The sequence below is a fragment of the Procambarus clarkii genome, chromosome 4 (genome assembly GCF_040958095.1).
Source record: "Procambarus clarkii isolate CNS0578487 chromosome 4, FALCON_Pclarkii_2.0, whole genome shotgun sequence".
NCBI lineage: Eukaryota > Metazoa > Arthropoda > Malacostraca > Decapoda > Cambaridae > Procambarus > Procambarus clarkii.
The window spans coordinates 27,006,904-27,028,741 of record NC_091153.1 but is presented as its reverse complement, the minus strand read 5'-3'; the positions used below and the strand labels follow the sequence as shown (position 1 = coordinate 27,028,741).

The 21,838-nt window shown below is 46.4% G+C and overlaps 1 protein-coding gene across 2 annotated transcripts in view; it reads right to left on the bottom strand.

Moving 5' to 3' along the window:
- Nucleotides 1–21,838, bottom strand: part of LOC123748693 (sulfotransferase 1B1) — a 248,916-nt gene that overhangs the window by 41,285 nt on the left and 185,793 nt on the right. For both annotated transcript variants that reach the window (XM_069333270.1, XM_069333266.1), the window contains exon 5: nt 13,548–13,668. In XM_069333270.1, coding sequence (XP_069189371.1) covers nt 13,548–13,668 — 121 coding nt within the window. The remainder of the gene's footprint in view (nt 1–13,547; nt 13,669–21,838) is intronic.

Sequence of the window (21,838 nt, the reverse complement as noted above, 5' to 3'; positions counted from 1 at the left end):
ACCGCCGGCACTCGGATAGTTATCTTGGGCATAGCATTTGACCAAATCACCTCATTCTTAGGGGCACACGTGAGGAACACAAATGCGAACAAGCCAGAATGGTCCCCTGGACAATATGCAACTGAAAACTCACACCCCAGAAGTGACTCGAACCCATATTCCCAGAAGCAACGCAACTGGTATGTACAAGACGCCTTAATCCACTTGACCATCACGACCGGACATAATGAGGTGATAGCCGAGGCTATTTGAACCACCCCACCGCCGGCACTCGGATAGTTATCTTGGGCATAGCATTTTACCAAATCACCTCATTCTTAGGGGCACACGTGAGGAACACAAATGCGAACAAGCCAGAATGGTCCCCTGGACAATATGCAACTGAAAACTCACACCCCAGAAGTGACTCGAACCCATACTCCCAGAAGCAACGCAACTGGTATGTACAAGACGCCTTAATCCACTTGACCATCACGACCGGACATAATGAGGTGATAGCCGAGGCTATTTGAACCACCCCACCGCCGGCACTCGGATAGTTATCTTGGGCATAGCATTTTACCAAATCACCTCATTCTTAGGGGCACACGTGAGGAACACAAATGCGAACAAGCCAGAATGGTCCCCTGGACAATATGCAACTGAAAACTCACACCCCAGAAGTGACTCGAACCCATACTCCCAGAAGCAACGCAACTGGTATGTACAAGACGCCTTAATCCACTTGACCATCACGACCGGACATAATGAGGTGATAGCCGAGGCTATTTGAACCACCCCACCGCCGGCACTCGGATAGTTATCTTGGGCATAGCATTTTACCAAATCACCTCATTCTTAGGGGCACACGTGAGGAACACAAATGCGAACAAGCCAGAATGGTCCCCTGGACAATATGCAACTGAAAACTCACACCCCAGAAGTGACTCGAACCCATACTCCCAGAAGCAACGCAACTGGTATGTACAAGACGCCTTAATCCACTTGACCATCACGACCGGACATAATGAGGTGATAGCCGAGGCTATTTGAACCACCCCACCGCCGGCACTCGGATAGTTATCTTGGGCATAGCATTTTACCAAATCACCTCATTCTTAGGGGCACACGTGAGGAACACAAATGCGAACAAACCAGAATGGTCCCCTGGACAATATGCAACTGAAAACTCACACCCCAGAAGTGACTCGAACCCATACTCCCAGAAGCAACGCAACTGGTATGTACAAGACGCCTTAATCCACTTGACCATCACGACCGGACATAATGAGGTGATAGCCGAGGCTATTTGAACCACCCCACCGTTTGAACCACTTCTGGGGTGTGAGTTTTCAGTTGCATATTGTCCAGGGGACCATTCTGGCTTGTTCGCATTTGTGTTCCTCACATGTGCCCCTAAGAATGAGGTGATTTGGTAAAATGCTATGCCCAAGATAACTATCCGAGTGCCGGCGGTGGGGTGGTTCAAATAGCCTCGGCTATCACCTCATTATGTCCGGTCGTGATGGTCAAGTGGATTAAGGCGTCTTGTACATACCAGTTGCGTTGCTTCTGGGAGTATGGGTTCGAGTCACTTCTGGGGTGTGAGTTTTCAGTTGCATATTGTCCAGGGGACCATTCTGGCTTGTTCGCATATATATATATATATATATATATATTATATATATATATATATATATATATATATATATATATATATATATATATATATATATTTATTTATTATATAAATAAATAAATAAGTAATATAAATACACAGCTACGGAGTGTGGTTAATCATTAACTGGAAACTATCCTGGGAGCAGGCGCGTGTGCCACACACGCGCCGAGGGGAATAAAAGGGGGGTAGATCCCACTAATTCATTACTACCCACTCATCACACCCCTGTGTTTCATCTATATCGCGTTGGGAGAAAAAATGAACTCCAGAGCCAAAATGAATTCTGTAGAAGTCCATCACGGATACATGACAGATGAGGATTTAACAATCGAGAGTGCTGCATTGTCTACTCTGTAAATTGTATATCATGCTCCCCCTACGGCATGTCACAGGACATTGCAGATAAGTATCCTCACGCCACCGCTTACGCCAGAACGCAATTGTATAATCTAAAGAGATGCATTAGAGAAGACCGTCCAACACCTGGATCCATTCACATCAGCAGAGGCAGTCAAGGACCAAGCATAGTAGCCTTGGCAACTCAGTATGGATTAGGGAAGCCTATTGAGAGGAATGATATTGCTCAAGCCATTACCGATAAATCAAAAGATTACTCTATGGTTAAAGGTTTGCGTGCTGATACGAAAGAAAACCGCTTGTTATACTTGGCGAAATCTTTAGAAGAACTCATATTGTATATTGAAGATACAGAGGAGATCAAGAAAGTTATTCTCCCTTGGGGTGTAGGTATGTCAGGTCGGTGTGAAGCTGTAGACTGGGAAAGTACTTACCTTCCCATTATTCAAAATATGCAGGGGAGTTTAAAACCTTATAACGTCAAAGTGATTTTAGTCCGCCCCAGGGAAACAGGGACGAAACAAAACAGGAAACCCGCTAACCTTCGGACAACCGTATAAAGGGGTGGCGGCTCTCCACTCTCCGACTCATTTCCTCTACTCATCAGATAAGATGTTGATGACTGTAGCCGGCAGCCTTTCATCTTTTTCGGAGTACTCCTACTCCGACTGCATCATCTACGATATGGACACCACTAGCGTGATGATGAGTGGGGTGGTTGAAGAATTATGGACTCGTTATCCCTATGATCGCATTCATCGGAGCAAACTACCATACAAAAATCGTGCAGAGAGAAGAGATCAAGCCATGCTGGGAGAGATTGTCTATGGTGAACCCCCTCAATTCAACAATCGAATTGGTGATGATCCTCATCTACCTCGTCTCATCGGATTAATAACACATCACGCTGGAGGGAACTCATCTACACCCCTAAACATGTCGATGAAGAAAATCAAGACATTATATGCTGCCGACCCGCACTACTACAGTGGCTTACAGTGGATACAGAAGAAACGAGACGCTATTGGTTTACAAAATCTCTGCATAAGGCCTTTGCCGTCATCTTAACAAGAGAAGAAGAATATAAAATGAATCGCATAATTTTCCCCTTTGGACTTGGGATGGGCTGCGGTCAGTATTGGAAGAGCTACAATCAAGAAGTATGGAGACTGAAATATCTACCCATAATGATGAAGTTGGAGCAGCATTACCAGCGTCGCGGGTTGAAATTTGTGATGGTTGACTCTGCAAGCAATGCAATCCCAGCAGCTTTGCTTACACACGGTGTGCTTACACATAACTTAAGTGAAGGAGTTGCCTCTGCTTATCGTCGGATGAAGAACAACAACTTGAATGCGGATGTGGTCGAAGCAGAAGGTGAAACTACAAAACCCCCTTGCAGAGCCGTGCTTATAACAGACCTCACAGGAGATATCGAACTCATTGATTTAACAGCAGACTAGAAATATATAAACTATTCACTTTATTTATTTATTATTGTTACCATTTTTCCTTTGCTTGCAATTAATAGAAATAATAATAATATACTCTTTTATCTGGGTTTATATTTATGTGGGTTTATCTTCCCACTTTAACAAACAGTTGAGTATGTTTACAGATGTAATAGAAGAATGAAAAGAGTATATGGTAACTCTATACTGTATATAATTAAACTCGTGTTTAATAACTGACAAGATGTGTTCAAGGTATAGCTTAATAAGCTATCCTGTCTTAAAGACTACAAAGTAGAAGGTGATTATCTAGCATCGGATGACTTCCGTCCTGGTGACTGTATAGTGTATGAATAGTGTATGATATTCCTTCAATTCACGCCCATTCACGAGGAATGTCTTGGAGATCTGGGAAAGGTATCCTTATACACGACTACAGCGCGCGATTCAACCATTAAGTAACTATGTGGTAGTGGCTGATCGCATCAAAGTAGGAGGAGCAGTCTTTTCTTCTTCTCCCGCACCAGAAAGCATACCACATGTTATAGCTATTGTGACCCGGTATAGCGTAGGCCCACCAATAGAAAATAATGCTGTTAGCAAAAACATTCTATTAGAACAGTGTGAGGAGGGGGAGGATTAAGATTGTATAATGGAGGGGCTCTGCAACGATACTAAGATCAAGAGACGATGGAGTTTTAAATTATGCATTAAACAAATTTTAAGCATGACTAAGCGACATAATTCAATCAAGCGCGTCAAAATTCCTCATGGGTTGGGAATGATTGACAGTAATGGCTTGAATCAAGATGAAAAGCTTGAATGGGAGGTCAACTACTACACAGCTCTGGTTCACTTAGCCCTGGTGTTAAGAAAACATGGAAAACAACTCATAATAGTTGAAAAAAATGAAGACGTTTGGCAGTTATTCTGTCTTATGTTATGTCTACCAGTTATTGAATAAAACGTATTAAGAGAATGATAAACTACTTTTTCACCCGCTATGCTAACACCATGTGACTGCATTATGCTGTGTTATGTTGTCAGTTATTCTGGCTTATGTTATGTCTGCCAGTTTTTCTGTCTTATGTTATGTCTGTCAGTTATTCTGTCTTATGTTATGTCTAAAAGTTATTATGTTTTACCAAGATAAATATGTAAGTGTCTTATGTTATGTCTACCAGTTATTGAATAAAACGTATTAAGAGAATGATAAACTATATTTTTCACCTACAATGCTACTACAAAGCTTCACATTTGTTTTCAAAAACATTAACCCAGTCGCGTGATGGACAGACAGACAGATATCGAGTGGCGCTAAAACCATCACGCAGTAATATTTATATTTGATAAGAGATGTAATGGAGATGGACTAAGTCATGTTATTTGGACTGCAGAAAGTTGATTTGCATTACGTTACAATGTGTTACAGAGCGCTAAAACCATCACACAGTAGTATTGATAAGAGATGTAATGAAGATGAACTATGTCATAATGTTATTTGGACTGCCGAAAGTTTATTTGCGTTACGTTACAATGTGTTACAGAGGGCTAAAACTGTCACACAGTCAACAGTCTCTGTTTTTTTTTCTGCTGGGTCGAACGATCACTAATGACTGATGAGCGCGAAGGACGATGGCGAATGAAAACTCGTGCTAGGGAGGGATACGATGGTCAGACCCTAACGAGACGGAAAGATGCTTCACTCATTCAGGATAGGAGTCTTGCTATGATAACGCAGTTGTGTGTTACAAGGTCTGCACAGTAATAATTGGTGTAGGATGAAGAGATGATGGAGATTGAGTAGACACGCTTACATTTCAATGATATTTATTTAGACAGCAGATGTTGCGATCACAATTAACAAAAATTTGTAGGTAGTGATCAAGTCTTCAGAATCGATGTGCCGACTTATATTGAATTTTGTAACTAGCTCGTCGTGATTGTAACTTGCTTAGCTAAAATGAATTGGGGGTTCAGTCCTGGACCCCTTTATGTGTCTCTGCAAGCCTTTACTGCCCATCTGACTGATTCGTGTGATTGGACTGTTTAGCATCACGTAGGTAGTTCTTAACACACTATGTAATCCCCACATATAATGTAGAGAGAGAGAAGCTGTATAAATAATCAGATAGCTTGTTAATCAGTGTGTGTCAGACTCCCAAGAGGGAAGCCGCCCAGGTCTGCATTTGGAATTTGCATGTTGAGCTCATGGCACACCTTTGAGAAAGAACATTGCCACGCTCAATGCTATGTCCCTCTCTCACTATGTAGAGAGAGAGAGAGAGAGAGAGAGAGAGAGAGAGAGAGAGAGAGAGAGAGAGAGAGAGAGAGAGAGAGAGAGAGAGAGAGAGAGAGAGAGAGAGAGAGAGAGAGACAGACAGAGAGAGAGAGAGACAGAGAGAGAGAAACAGAGAGAGAGAGAGAGAGAGAGAGAGAGAGAGAGAGAGAGAGAGAGAGAGAGAGAGAGAGAGAGAGAGAGAGAGAGAGAGAGAGAGAGAGAGAGAGAGAGAGAGAGAGAGAGAGAGAGAGACAGAGAGAGAGAGAGACAGAGAGAGAGAGAGACAGAGAGAGAGAGAGAGAGAGAGAGAGAGAGCGAGAGAGAGAGAGAGAGCGAGAGAGAGAGAGAGAGAGAGAGAGAGAGAGAGAGAGAGAGAGAGAGAGAGAGAGAGAGAGAGAGAGAGAGAGAGAGAGAGAGAGAGAGAGAGAGAGAGAGAGAGGGAGAGAGAGAGAGAGAGAGAGAGAGAGAGAGAGAGAGAGAGAGAGAGAGAGAGAGAGAGAGAGAGAGGGTACACCCCATTGCCATCAGTCCCCCCCCCCCCCCAGTGTGAGGGGGATGGTAAGTGGAACAGGTGGGGACCGCTGACAGTAGCTACATCTCCCTTTCCTTAACGAAACCACAGTGGGTAATGGATTCCCCGGCACTTCTGCCCGTGTAGGAGGAAGTAATGGCAGTCATTGCGCACCGTCAATATGGTTGCTTGTGTGAGAAAAAAGTAAAAATATTCAGTAAAGAATGTTATAAAAGGCGCATATATTCTCTCTTTCACTAGCGAGAAAACGCAAACATTCTGGCTGAGGTGTGTGCTATGACAAAACTCTCTCAAAGCAGGCCTCCAGATCCATGGAGTGTGAAATTACCCATGATAGATGTCGCTTGTCCCCTGACAAAGGGGAGCTGAGGGGGAGTGGGGCGGGGGAGGGGAAAATATAACCCAAACACCTACTGGAAATACTCTTCAGTTAGCCACTGAACGGTGGACAGTACACACCCTCTGTAGACTTTGAAAAACGATTAAGGCTATTGGACCACATCCGTCCTGGTCTGTCACATGTACAAGTGCATTGTTACATAAAACACACCTTCTCTGCCAACTGCTAGCTCATACTCATTCACAACATAAAAGTGTCTGCTCTCTCTTACTCACCCTCCTCCTCCACACTTCCTGCCATGTATGGCCAAACTATTACCCTCATTACAAACTAGCTCGAAGAAAATAATGGCCATCAAAAAACTGCAAACACATTCCACTCTCGCTTCTCAACCACAATGACCCTCCATCCCTCTCCCGCCGAGGGGAAGCTCCCTCACCCCTCCCCCACCCCATCAACATATCCACCTATGTTGGGACCCCTCACACCTCCACACACCCTCAACATAGCATTGCTTACACTCATCTATTAATCAACTATTATCTACACACACAGGATTAACTCTACGGCAAACACCCATACATATTCATCTACTCTTATACACATATTCTTCTCATATTCCATACTATACCACATATACCACATAGCCCACATACTCTCCAACCCCCCCCAACATGACCCCCCATCATCCCTGACCGCGTAACCATACACCAGACGCTCACATGCATCCGGCGCATGTCAAACACCCGGAAAAAAGCGCCCCACATACCGGAAGGCCTACATACCTCAACCAGCTGTCACACCTGGGCCTATTAGGCCCACCTGACAGCTGGTGCGCGCGGTTCTAGTCGCACTTTTCACTACTTACAACACACTGGACTTCTGAGGGGGCCCCTACACTATACAACACTGGACTGATGAGGACCCTCACTATACAACACACTGGACTACTGAGGGCCCCCACACTATACAACACACTGGATTATTGAGGGCTCCCAACACAATAGATCACACTGGACTAATGAGGGCCCCCCCGCACTTTACAACACACTGGACTACTGAGGGCCCCCCACACTATACAACACACTGGATTACTGAGGCCCCCCCCACACTATACAACACACTGGACTTCTGATGGCCCCTACACTATACAAAACACTGGAGTACTGAGGGCCCCACACTATACAACACACTGGACTTCTGAGGGCCCCCACACTATATAACACACTGGACTACTGGGGGGCCCCCCACACTATACAACACACTGGAGTACTGGGGGCCCCCCACACTATACAACACACTGGACTACCGAGGGCCCCCACACTATACAACACACTGGACTACTGGGGGGCCCCCCACACTATACAACATACAGGACTACTGAGGGCCCCCACACTATAGAACACACTGGACTACTGAGGGCCCCCACACTATACAACACACTGGACTACTGAGGGTCCCCCACACTATAGAACACACTGGACTACTGAGGGGCCCCCACACTATACAACACAATGGACTACTGTCGGCCCCCATACTATACAACACACTGGACTACTGAGGGCCCCCTCACTATACAGCACACTGGACTACTGAGGGCCCCCACACTATACAACACACTGGACTACTGCGGGCCCCCACACTATACAACTCACTGGGCTACTGACGGCCCCCATATTATACAACCCACTGGACTACTGAGGGCCCCCACACTATACAACTCACTGGACTACTGAGGGCCCCCACACTATACAACACACTGGACTACTGAGGGCCCCCACACTATACAACATACAGGACTACTGAGGGCTCCCACATTATACAACACACTGGACTACTGAGGGCCCCCACACTATACAACACACTGGACTACTGAGGGCCCCCACACTATATAACATACAGGACTACTGAGGGCCCCCACACTATACAACACACTGGACTATTGAGGGCCCCCACACTGTAAAACACCCTGGACAACTGAGGGCCCTCATACTATACAACACACTGGACTACTGAGGGACCCTACACTATACAACACACTGGAATACTGAGGGCCCCCACACTATACAACACATTGGACTACTGAGGGCCCCTACACTATACAACACACTGGACAAAGGAGGGCCCCTCACACTGTACAACACACTGGACTACTGAGGGCCCCGATACCATACAACAAATTGAACTACTGAGGGCCCGAACACTGTACAACACACTGGACTACTGAGGGCCCCCACACTATACAACACACTGGACTACTGGGTGGCCCCCACGCTATACAACACACTGGACTACTGAGGGCCCCCACACTATACAACACATTAGACTACTGAGGCCCCACACTATACAACACATTAGACTACTGAGGGCCCCCACACTATACAACACACTGGACTACTGAGGGCCCCCACACTATACAACACACAGGAATACTGAGGGCCCCCACACTATACAACACACTGGACTACTGAGGGCCCCCACACTATCCAACACACTGGACTAATGAGGGCCCCCCACACTATTCAACGACACTAAACTACTGAGGGCCCCCACACAATACAACACACTGCACTACTGAAAGCCCAACACAATATACAACACACTGGACTACTGAGGGCACCCACACTATACAACACACTGGACTACTGAGGGCCCCCACACTGTACAACACACTGGACTACTGAGGGACCCCACACTATACAACACACTGGACTTCTGAGGGCCCTACACTACACAGCACACTGGACTACTGAGGGCCCCCACACTATACAACACACTGGACTACTGAGGGCCCCTACACTATACAACACACTGGACTACTGTGGGCCCCCACACTATACAACACACTGGACTACTGAGGGACCCCACACTGTACAACACACTATAATGCTGAGCACCCCACACTATACAACACACTGGACTACTGAGGGGCCCCCACACTGTATAACACACTATACTACTGAGGGCCCCCCGACACAGTACAACACACTGGACTACAGAGGGCCCCCACACTGTATAACACACTGTACTACTGAGGGCCCCCACACTATACAACACACTGGACTACAGAGGGGCCCCCACACTGTATAACACACTTTACTACTGAGGGCCCCCCCACACTGTACAACACACTGTACTACTGAGGGCCCCCACACTGTTCAACACACTTTACTACTGAGGGCCCCCACACTGTACAACACACTATACTACTGAGGGCCCCCACACTATACAACACTGGACTACTGAGGACCCCCACACTATACAACACACTGGACTATTGAGGGCTCCCAACACTATACAACACAAAGGACTATTGAGGGGGCCCCCCGCACTATACAACACACTGGGCTACTGAGGGCCCCCACACTATACAACACACTGGACTATTGAAGGCTCCCAACACTATACAACACACTGGACTATTGAGGGGCCCCCCACACTTTACCACACACTGGACTACTGAGGGTCCCACACTATACAACACACAGGACTACTGAGGGCCCCCAAACTATACAACACACTATACTACGGAGGGCCCCCACACTATACAACACACAGGACTACTGATGGCTCCCACACTGTACAACACACTATACTACGGAGGGCCCCCACACAATACAACACTGGACTACTGAGGGCCCCCACACTGTACAACACACTATACTACGGAGGGCCCCCACACTATACAACACTGGACTACTGAGGGCTCCCACACTATACGTCACTGGACTAATGAGGGTTTCCAACACTTTAGAACACACTGGACTACTGAGGGCCCCCACACTATACAACACACTGGATTACTGAGGGCCCCCACACTATACAACACACTGGACTATTGAGGGCTCCCAACACTATAGAACACACTGGACTACTGAGGGCCCCACACACTTTACCACACACTGGACTACTGAGGGCCCCCACACTATACAACACACTGGATTACTGAGGGCCCCCACACTTTACCACACACTGGACTATTGAGGGCTCCCAACACTATAGAACACACTGGACTACTGAGGGCCCCACAGACTTTACCACACACTGGACTACTGAGGGCCCCACACTATATAACTCACTGGACTACTGAGGGCCCCCACACTATACAACACACTGGACTATTGAGGGCTCCCAACACTATAGAACACACTGGACTACTGAGGGCCCCCACACTATACAACACACTGGATTACTGAGGGCCCCCAGACTATACAACACCCTGGACTACTGAGGGGCCCCCACACTATACAACATACTGGACTACTGAGGGCCCCCACACTATACAACACACTGGACTACTGAGGGCCCCCTTACTATACAACACACAGGACTACAGAGGGCCCCCATACTATACAACTCATTGGACTACTGAGGGCCCCCACACTATACAACACACTGGACTACTGAGGGCCCCCACACTATACAACACATTGGACAACTGAGGGCCCCCCACTATACAACACATTTTACAACTGAGGGCCCCCACACTATACAACACACTGGTCTACTGTTGGCCCCCACACTATACAACACACTGGACTATTGAGGGTCCCCACACTATACATCACACTGGACTACTGAGGGCCCCCACACTATACAACACACTTGACTACTTAGGGCCCCCACACTGGACAACTGAGGGCCCGCACAGTATACACCTCACAGGACTACTGAGGGCCCCCTACACTATACAACACACTAGACTACTGTGGGCACCCACACTATACAGCACACTGGACTAATGAGGGTCCCCACACTATACATCACACTGGACTACTGAGGGCCCCCACACTATACAACATACTGGACTACTGAGGGCCCCCACACTATACAACACACTGGACTACTGAGGGCCCCCATACTATAAAACACACTGGACTACTGAGGGCCCTTACACTGTACAACACATTGGACTACTGAGGGCCCCCACACTATACAACACACTGGAGTTCTGAGCCCCCCACACTATACAACACACACCTGACTACTGAGGGCCCCCACACTATACATCACATTGGACTACTGAGGGCCCCCACACTATACAACACACTGGACTACTGAGGGCCCCCCACACTATACAACACACTGGACTACTAAGGGACCCCACACTATACAATACACTGGACTTCTGAGGGCCCCCATACTATACAACATACAGGACTACTGAGGGCCCCCACACTATACAACACACTGGACTACTGAGGGCCCCCACACTATACAACACATTGGACTACTGAGGGCCCCCACACTATACAACACACTGGACTACTGAGGGCCTTCACACTATATAACACACTGGACTACTGAGGGCCCCCACACTATACATCACATTGGACTACTGAGGGCCCCCACACTATACAACACACTGGACTACTGAGGGCCCCCACACTATACATCACATTGGACTACTGAGGGCCCCCACACTATACAACACACTGGATTACTGAGGGCCCCCAGACTATACAACACCCTGGACTACTGAGGGGCCCCCACACTATACAACATACTGGACTACTGAGGGCCCCCACACTATACAACACACTGGACTACTGAGGGCCCCCTTACTATACAACACACAGGACTACAGAGGGGCCCCCATACTCTACAACTCATTGGACTACTGAGGGCCCCCACACTATACAACACACTGGACTACTGAGGGCCCCCACACTATACAACACATTGGACAACTGAGGGCCCCCCACTATACAACACATTTTACAACTGAGGGCCCCCACACTATACAACACACTGGACTACTGTTGGCCCCCACACTATACAACACACTGGACTATTGAGGGTCCCCACACTATACATCACACTGGACTACTGAGGGCCCCCACACTATACAACACACTTGACTACTTAGGGCCCCCACACTGGACAACTGAGGGCCCGCACAGTATACACCTCACAGGACTACTGAGGGCCCCCTACACTATACAACACACTAGACTACTGTGGGCACCCACACTATACAGCACACTGGACTAATGAGGGTCCCCACACTATACATCACACTGGACTACTGAGGGCCCCCACACTATACAACACACTGGACTACTGAGGGCCCCCACACTATACAACACACTGGACTACTGAGGGCCCCCATACTATACAACACACTGGACTACTGAGGGCCCTTACACTGTACAACACATTGGACTACTGAGGGCCCCCACACTATACAACACACTGGAGTTCTGAGCCCCCCACACTATACAACACACACCTGACTACTGAGGGCCCCCACACTATACATCACATTGGACTACTGAGGGCCCCCACACTATACAACACACTGGACTACTGAGGGCCCCCCACACTATACAACACACTGGACTACTAAGGGACCCCACACTATACAATACACTGGACTTCTGAGGGCCCCCATACTATACAACATACAGGACTACTGAGGGCCCCCACACTATACAACACACTGGACTACTGAGGGCCCCCACACTATACAACACATTGGACTACTGAGGGCCCCCACACTATACAACACACTGGACTACTGAGGGCCTTCACACTATATAACACACTGGACTACTGAGGGCCCCCACACTATACATCACATTGGACTACTGAGGGCCCCCACACTATACAACACACTGGACTACTGAGGGCCCCCACACTATACATCACATTGGACTACTGAGGGCCCCCACACTATACAACACACTGGACTACTGATTGCCCCCACACTATACAACACACTGGACTTCTGAGGGCCCCCATACTATACAACATACAGGACTACTGAGGGCCCCCACACTATACAACACACTGGACTACTGAGGGCCCCCACACTATACAACACACTGGACTACTGAGGGCTCCCACACTATACAACACACTGGACTACTGAGGGCCTATCTGCACTTCACATTACATACAGAACAACTGGTGAGAGCTCATACTTGTGTCGTGGAGAAATAAGTGAACAAACTGGTCGAAGGTGCCACTGTAACCCTGAAGTTTGACGTAGTGGTAATAGAAGGAGACACAGACGTCCCGCGGGTCCCGGGACACGTACACTACCTGTGGGACATTATCTTGCCTTCATTACCTGCTCCACCTTCCAAACGTTTTGCCAACTCAATTTTTAAATACACAGCTATTGAAAATATTAAAAACATCGAAAAACATGAAAATGTTACAGATATACATCTAAACAGTAATCTAAAAATATACTACTTATTAATAATCCTCCAGCACAGTTTAAAAACATATGATTGATAACACTGAATTTTAATGAAATAATAAACTCTAATAATGATATTTATGTTGATATTGGTGCACTAAACATAACAACAAATCCTCCTCCTCAAGGTCCTCATCAATACAATATGGGCATCCCTCCCTTACTGGGAGGGGGTCCCATCTCGGGCCATCCATCATCTTATTCTATTATGTTCTTATTAAGGGAAAAACTTTTATGATTCCAATCATCTAAATTAATTTTTCCTAGTTGGTATTTACGCTTAACTATTGCTTTTTGTGAAGCACCTAAGCACTTCATTACTTCACAGATATAATACTTGCCTGCAAATGAGAAGAGAGAGATGTTTTGACAAATATGTATAATATGAAGCAGCCTGAGCTGTTGAAACACATAAAAGAGAAAATCGTAACATCGGTGTCTCAAAATATATTCTTTATTTGTTCTAATAAATTTATTGGTTTTTAATTTTTTAACTTTTGTTTCAAAATGGTGGCTCAATTATTCATTTATATTGCAAGTGAGCAGGTAAACCTTGCAGGAAGGAAGCACAACTTATTTTCAAATTGATCTAACAAGCAGAAAGAGATCATCAAGCAACCTTACTTTATCAATTTTTTGGGGCTGAAATAATGTGTTGACTTTCTGTACTTCACTGAGTATGGGTTGCAAAAAAAAACAGATATGCAAAATTTTTATATGGAAATACATGTCAAAAAGAATCTTAGCTGTGTAGCACCTCTCACTTTCTCTTGTTTTCTTAAAATGAGCCTTCAATTCTGACCATTGGTCAGTGTTCAACCCACAGCTGGTTGAACAGGCAATCATTTTGTTTTACAGTTAACAAATATTTGTTGTGGACTTGTGCCGTCATTGAGAGATTCATTTATCTTTTTATATTCAACTTGTCTAACAGAGGCGTGAGTGAATTATTTAGGAGTGTCACCGATGACAAACTCGGACATTAAGATGTATGAGAAACTCCAAGCTTCTAGGCAGACATTAAGATATGTGAGAAACTCCAAGCTTCTAGGCAGACATTAAGATGTATGAGAAACTCCAAGCTTTCAGGCAGACATTAAGATGTGTGAGAACCTCCAAGCTTCTAGGCAGACATTAAGATGTGTGAGAACCTCCAAGCTTCTAGGCAGACATTAAGATGTGTGAGAAACGGCCACTTGATGGCGTGCCAGACACTTCTTATAAAATGTGTGATGGAATTTCATCTTTTAATATTGCGTAAACTCCATTATTAATTTCAATCAAAACACTTGCATTATCTATTTATATTCCATCAAGGAAATTCCAACTATCTATCCGATAATAATAATGTAATTCACTCTCCAGCCCTCTCAGCATCCCATATTTTAAGCAAAACCTGACCAAGATATGTTGACACAACTTTATAATGATTTTTAATATAGTAAAACACAAACACTCCTGATAACTTCTGAACTGAAATGTTATTGGATTCCTCTAACAACAAACTGTAATGATTATTACATATATATCATTAATCACCTCCTTCTCAAAACATTCTTTATGATATTACTGCTCTGGCTCTTTTGGCCCGCCTCTCAACTGTCAATCAATCAACTAATTTTTTGTGTGTGTATGTATATAACATCCACCACATCTAACACAATTTTACTGTCATCAATATTGTTCTTCACAGATCAACTAGCTAGTCGCAGTTCCTAAGTGCCGAGTGACAAAAGTAAATGACAATTGCTCCTTCCAGTTTTGATGAATTATGTTCAATAGGTGTAAACATTGAGATAAGAGGTGTATAGTTCATTGATATGTTTCTTACACTGGGCGTGATTTTTCAAGTCTTGATATTTCCCTTATAACTCCGTTTTAGAGTACTTATAGTGTGCTCTTGTATCCCCGACTGGAACACCCATTATCCAACACTTGAGGTCTTGCAACCACTTCTTTCTGAATTTGTAATCGTACTGCTAAACTTTTGGAGTTTTTGTTAAGGGTTATAAACTTTAAATATGATAATAACATCAAATATAACATCCAATACAATAAAATATGAAAACAAAGCAATATTATCATTATATATAACATTCTCTCACTGAATGTCTCTACTCAAAACCTCTCACTGTTGCACAGACGCCATGAATCTCCGGGTGAACTGACTGTACTAATCGTGGGTACTGTCAGTGGGTACTGTGTCAGTAGATACTGTGTCAGTAGGTACTGTGCCAGTGGGTACAGTGTCAGAGGATACTCTGTCAGTGGGTACTGTGTCAGTGGGTACTGTCAGTGGGTACTGTGTCAGTAGGTACTGTGTCAGTAGGTACTGTGTCAGTGGGTACTGTGTCAGTGGGTACTGTGTTAGAGGGTACTGTGTCAGTGGGAACTGTGTCAGTAGATACTGTGTCAGTGGGTACAGTGTCAGTAGGTACTGTGTCAGTGGGTACTGTGTCAGTGGGTACTGTGTCAGTGGGTACTGTGTCAGTAGGTACTGTGTCATTGGGTACTGTGTCAGTGGGTACTGTGTCCGTGGGCACTGTGTCAGAAGGTGCTGTGTCGGTTGATACTGTGTCAGTAGCTACTGTGTCGGTGATTTCTGTGTCAGTGGGGTATTGTGTCAGTAGGTACTGTCAGAGGTTATTATGTCAGCAGGTACTGTGTCAGTAGGTACTGTGCAAGTGGGTATTGTGTCAGTGGGTACTGTCTCAGAGGGGTACTGTGTCAGTGGGTACTGTGTCAGTGGGAACTGTGTCAGTGGGAACTGTGTCAGAGGGTACTCTGTCAGTGGGAACTGTGTCAGAGGGTACTCTGTCAGTGGGTACTGTGTCGGTGGGTACTGTATAAGTGGGTACTGTGTCAGTGGATACTGTGTCGGTAGGTACTGTGTCAGTGAAATCTATGTCAGTGGATACTGTGTCGGTAGGTACTGTGTAAGGGTACTGTGTCAGTGGGTACAGTGCCAGTGAGTATTGTGTCAGTGGGTACTTTGTCAGAGGGATCTGTGTCAGTTGGTGCTTTGTCAGTGGGCACTCTGTCAGTGTGTACTGTGTCGCTGGGTACTGTGTCAGTGGGTACTGTGTTGGTGGGTACTGTGTCAGTGGGTACTGTGTTAGTGGGTACAGTGTAAGTGAGAACTGAGTCGGTGGGTACTGTGTCAGTAGGCACTATGTCAGGGGGTACTGTGTCAGGGAAAACTGATTCAGTGGGTACTGTGTCAGTGGGTACTGTGTCAGTGTGTACTGTGTCGATTGGTACTGTGTCAGAGTGTACTGTGTTGGTGGGTACTTTGTCAGTAGGAACTGTGTCAGTGGGTACTGTGTCAGTGGGTACTGTGACAGTGGGTACTGAGTCAGTGGGTAGAGTGTCAGAGGGTACAGTGTCAGTGAGTACTGTGTCGGTGGGTACTGTGTCGGTGGGTACTGTGTCAGTGCGTACTGTGTCAGTGGGTACTGTGTCAGAGGGTGTTGTGTAGGTTGGTACTGTCTCAGTAGTTACTGTGTCGGTGATTACTGTGTCAGTGGGTATTGTGTCATTTGTTACTGTGTCAGTGGGTACTGTGTCAGTAGGTACTGTGTCTGAAGATATTGTATCAGTGGGTATTGTGTCAGAGGGTGTTGTGTCGGTTGGTACTGTGTCAGTAGCTACTGTATCGGTGATTATTGTGTCAGAGGGCACTGTGTCAGTGGGTACTGTGTCAGAGGGTACAGTGTCAGTGGGTTCTGTGTCAGTGGATACTGTGTCAGTGGGTACTATATCAGATGGTACTGTCAGAGGGTACTGTGTCAGTGTGTACTCTTTCAGTGGGTAATGTGTCAATGGGTACTGTGTCAGTGGATAATGTGTCAGTGGGTACTGTGTCAGTGGGTATTATGTGAGATGGTACTGTCAGAGGGTACTGTGTCAGTGTGTACTCTTTCAGTGGGTAATGTGTCAATGGGTACTGTGTCAGTGGATAATGTGTCAGTGGGTACTGTGTCAGTGGGTATTGTGTAAGAGGGTACTGTCAGAGGGTACTGTATCAGTGTGAATTGTGTCAGTGGGTACTGTGTCAGCAGGTACTGATTCAATGGGTACTGTGTCTGTGGGTACTGTGTTGGTGTGTATTGTGTCAGTGGGTACTGTGTCAGTGGGTACAGTGTAAGTGAGAACTGAGTCGGTGGGTACTGTGTCAGTAGGTACTATGTCAGGGGGTACTGTGTCAGGGAAAACTGATTCAGTGGGTACTGTGTCAGTGGGTACTGTGTCAATGTGTACTGTGTCGAATGGTACTGTGTCAGAGGGTACTGTGTTGGTGTCTACTGTGTCAGTAGGAACTGTGTCAGTGGGTACTGTGTCAGTGGGTACTGTGTCAGTGCGTACTGAGTCATTGGGTAGTGTGTCAGTGGGTACAGTGTCAGTGAGTACTGTGTCGGTGGGTACTCTGTCAGTAGGTACTATGTCGGTGGGTACTGTGTCAGTGGGTACTGTGTCAGTGGATACTGTGTCAGAGGGTGCTGTGTCGGTTGGTACTGTGTCAGTAGTTACTGTGTCGGTGATTACTGTGTCAGTGGGTATTGTGTCATTTGTTACTGTGTCAGTGGGGACTGTGTCAGTAGGTACTGAGTCTGAAGACATTGTATCAGTGGGTATTGTGTCAGAGGGTGTTGTGTCGGTTGGTGCTGTGTCAGTAGCTACTGTATCGGTGAATACTGTGTCAGAGGGCTCTGTATCAGTGGGTACTGTGTCAGCGAGTACAGTGTCAGTGGGTTCTGTGTCAGTGGATACTGTGTCAGTGGGTATTATGTCAGATGGTACTGTCAGAGGGTACTGTGTCAGTGTGTACTCTTTCAGTGGGTAATGTGTCAATAGGTACTGTGTCAGTGGATAATGTGTCAGTGGGTACTGTGTCAGTGGGTATTGTGTCAGAGGGTACTGTCAGAGGGTACTGTGTCAGTGGGTACTGTGTCAGTGGATACTGTGTCAGTGGGTACTATGTCATTAGATACTGTGTCAGTGGGTATTGTGTCAGAGGGTACTGTTAGAGGTTACTGTATCAGTGTGAATTGTGTCAGTGGGTACTGTGTCAGCAGGTACTGATTCAATGGGAACTGTGTCAGTGGGTACTGTGTTTGTGTGTACTGCGTCAGTGGGTACTGTGTAAGTAGGTACTGTGTCAGTGGGTACTATGTCAGTGGGTACTTTGTCATTAGGTACTGTGTCAGTGGGTACTGTGTCAGTAGGTACTGTGTCAGTGGGTACTTTGTCATTAGGTACTGTGTCAGTGGGTACTTTGTCAGTGGGTACTCTGTCGGTGTGTACTGTGTCAGTGTGTACTGTGTCAGTGGGTAATGTGTCAGTGGGTACTGTGTCAGTGGGTATTGTGTCAGAGGGTACTGTCAGAGGGTACTGTGTCAGTGGGTACTGTGTCAGTTGACACTATGTCATTAGGTACTGTGTCAGTGGGTATTGTGTCAATGGGTACTGTTAGAGGGTACTGTATTAGTGTGTACTGTGTCAGTGGGTACTGTGTTAGCAGGTACTGTGTCAATGGGTACTGTGTCAGTGGGTACTGTGTCAGTGGGTACTGTGTCAGTGGGTACTGTGTCATTAGGTACTGTGTCAGTGGGTACTGTGTAAGTAGGTTTTGTGTCAGTGGGTACTGTGTAAGTGGGTATTGTGTCAGCGGGTACTGTGTCAGTGGGTACTGTGTCAGTGGGTATTGTGTCAGTGGGTACTTTGTCGATAGGAACTGTCATTGGGTTTTGTCAGTGGGTACTGTGTCAGTGGGTACTGTCAGAGGGTACTTTGTCAGAGGGTACTGTGTCAGTGGGTACTGTGTCAGTAGGTACTGTGTCAGTGGGTACTGTGTAAGTGGGTACTGTGTCAGTGGTTACAATGTCAGAGGGTACTGTGACAGTGGGTACTGTGTCAGTGGGTACTGTGTCAGTGGGTACTGTATCTGAGGGTACTTTGTCAGAGGGGTACTGTGACAGTGGGTACTGTGTCAGTGGGTACTGTGTCAGAAGGTACTTTGTCAGTAGGTTCTGTGTCAGTGGGAACTGTGTCAGTGGGTACTGTGTCGGTGGGTACTGTATAAGTGGGTACTGTGTCAGTGAAATCTGTGTCAGTGGATACTGTGTCGGTAGAAACTGTGTCATTGGGTACTGTGTAAGGGTACTGTGTCAGTGGGTGCAGTGTCAGTGAGTATTGTGTCAGTGGGTACTTTGTCAGAGGGATCTGTGTCAGTTGGTGCTTTGCCAGTGGGCACTCTGTCAGTGTGTACTGTGTCGATGGGTACTGTGTCAGTGGGTACTGTGTTGGTGGGTTCTGTGTCAGTGGGTACTGTGTCAATGGGTACAGTGTAAGTGAGTACTGAGTCGGTGGGTACTGTGTCAGTAGGTACTATGTCAGGGGGTACTGTGTCAGGGAAAACTGATTCAGTGGGTACTGTGTCAGTGGGTACTGTGTCAGTGTGTACTTTGCCCATTGGTACTGTGTCAGAGGGTACTGTGTTGGTGGGTACTGTGTCAGTAGGTACTGTGTCAGTGGGCACTGAGTCAGTGGGTAGTGTTTCAGTGGGTTCAGTGTCAGTGAGTACTGTGTCGGTGGGTACTGTGTCAGTAGGTACTATGTCGGTGGGTATTGTGTCAGTGGGTACTGTGTCAGAGGGCGCTGTGTCGGTTGGTACTGTGTCAGTAGTTACTGTGACGGTGATTACTGTGTCAGTGGGTATTGTGTCATTTGTTACTGTGTCAGTGGGTACTGTGTCAGTAGGTACTGTGTCTGAAGACATTGTATCAGTGGGTATTGTGTCAGAGGGTGTTGTGTCGGTTGGTACTGTGTCAGTGGATACTGTGTCAGTGGGTATTATGTCAGATGGTACTGTCAGAGGGTACTGTGTCAGTGTGTACTCTTTCAGTGGGTAATGTGTCAATGGGTACTGTGTCATTGGATAATGTGTCAGTGGGTACTGTGTCAGTGGGTATTGTGTCAGAGGGTACTGTCAGAGGGTACTGTGTCAGTGGGTACTGTGTCAGTGGATACTGTGTCAGTGGGTACTATGTCATTAGGTACTGTGTCAGTGGGTATTGTGTCAGAGGGTTCTGTTAGAGGGTACTGAATCAGTGTGAATTGTGTGAGTACTGTGTCAGCAGGTACTGATTGAATGGGTACTGTGTCAGTGGGTACTGTGTCATTAGGTACTGTGTCAGTGGGTATTGTGTCAGAGGGTACTGTTAGAGGGTACTGCATCAGTGTGTAATGTGTCAGTGTGTAATGTGTCAGTGTGTACTGTGTCAGCAGGTGCTGTGTCAATGGATACTGTGTCAGAGGGTACTGTGTCAGTGGGTACTGGGTCATTAGGTACTGTGTCAGTGGGTATTGTGTAAGTAGGTACTGTGTCAGTGGGTACTGTGTCAGTGGATACTGTGTCATTGGGTACTTTGTCATTAGGTACTGTGTCAGTGGGTACTCTGTCGGTGTGTACTGAGTCAGTGTGTACTGTGTCAGTGGATAATGTGTCAGTGGGTACTGTGTCAGTGGGTATTGTGTCAGATGGTACTGTCAGAGGGTACTGTGTCAGTGGGTTTTGTGTCAGTGGGTACTGTGTTAGTGGGCACTATGTCAGATGGTACTGTCAGAGGGTACTGTGTCAGTGTGTACTCTTTCAGTGGGTAATGTGTCAATGGGTACTGTGTCAGTGGATAATGTGTCAGTGGGTACTGTGTCAGTGGGTATTGTGTTAGAGGGTACTGTCAGAGGGTACTGTGTCAGTGGGTATTGTGTCAGAGGGTACTGTATCAGTGTGAATTGTGTCAGTGGGTACTGTGTCAGCAGGTACTGATTCAATGGGTACTGTGTCAGTGGGTACTGTGTTGGTGGGTACTGTGTTGGTGGGTACTGTGTCAGTGGGTACTGTGTCAGTGGGTACAGTGTAAGTGAGTACTGAGTCGGTGGGTACTGTGTCAGTAGGTATTATGTCAGGGGGTACTGTGTCAGGGAAAACTGGTTCAGTGGGTACTG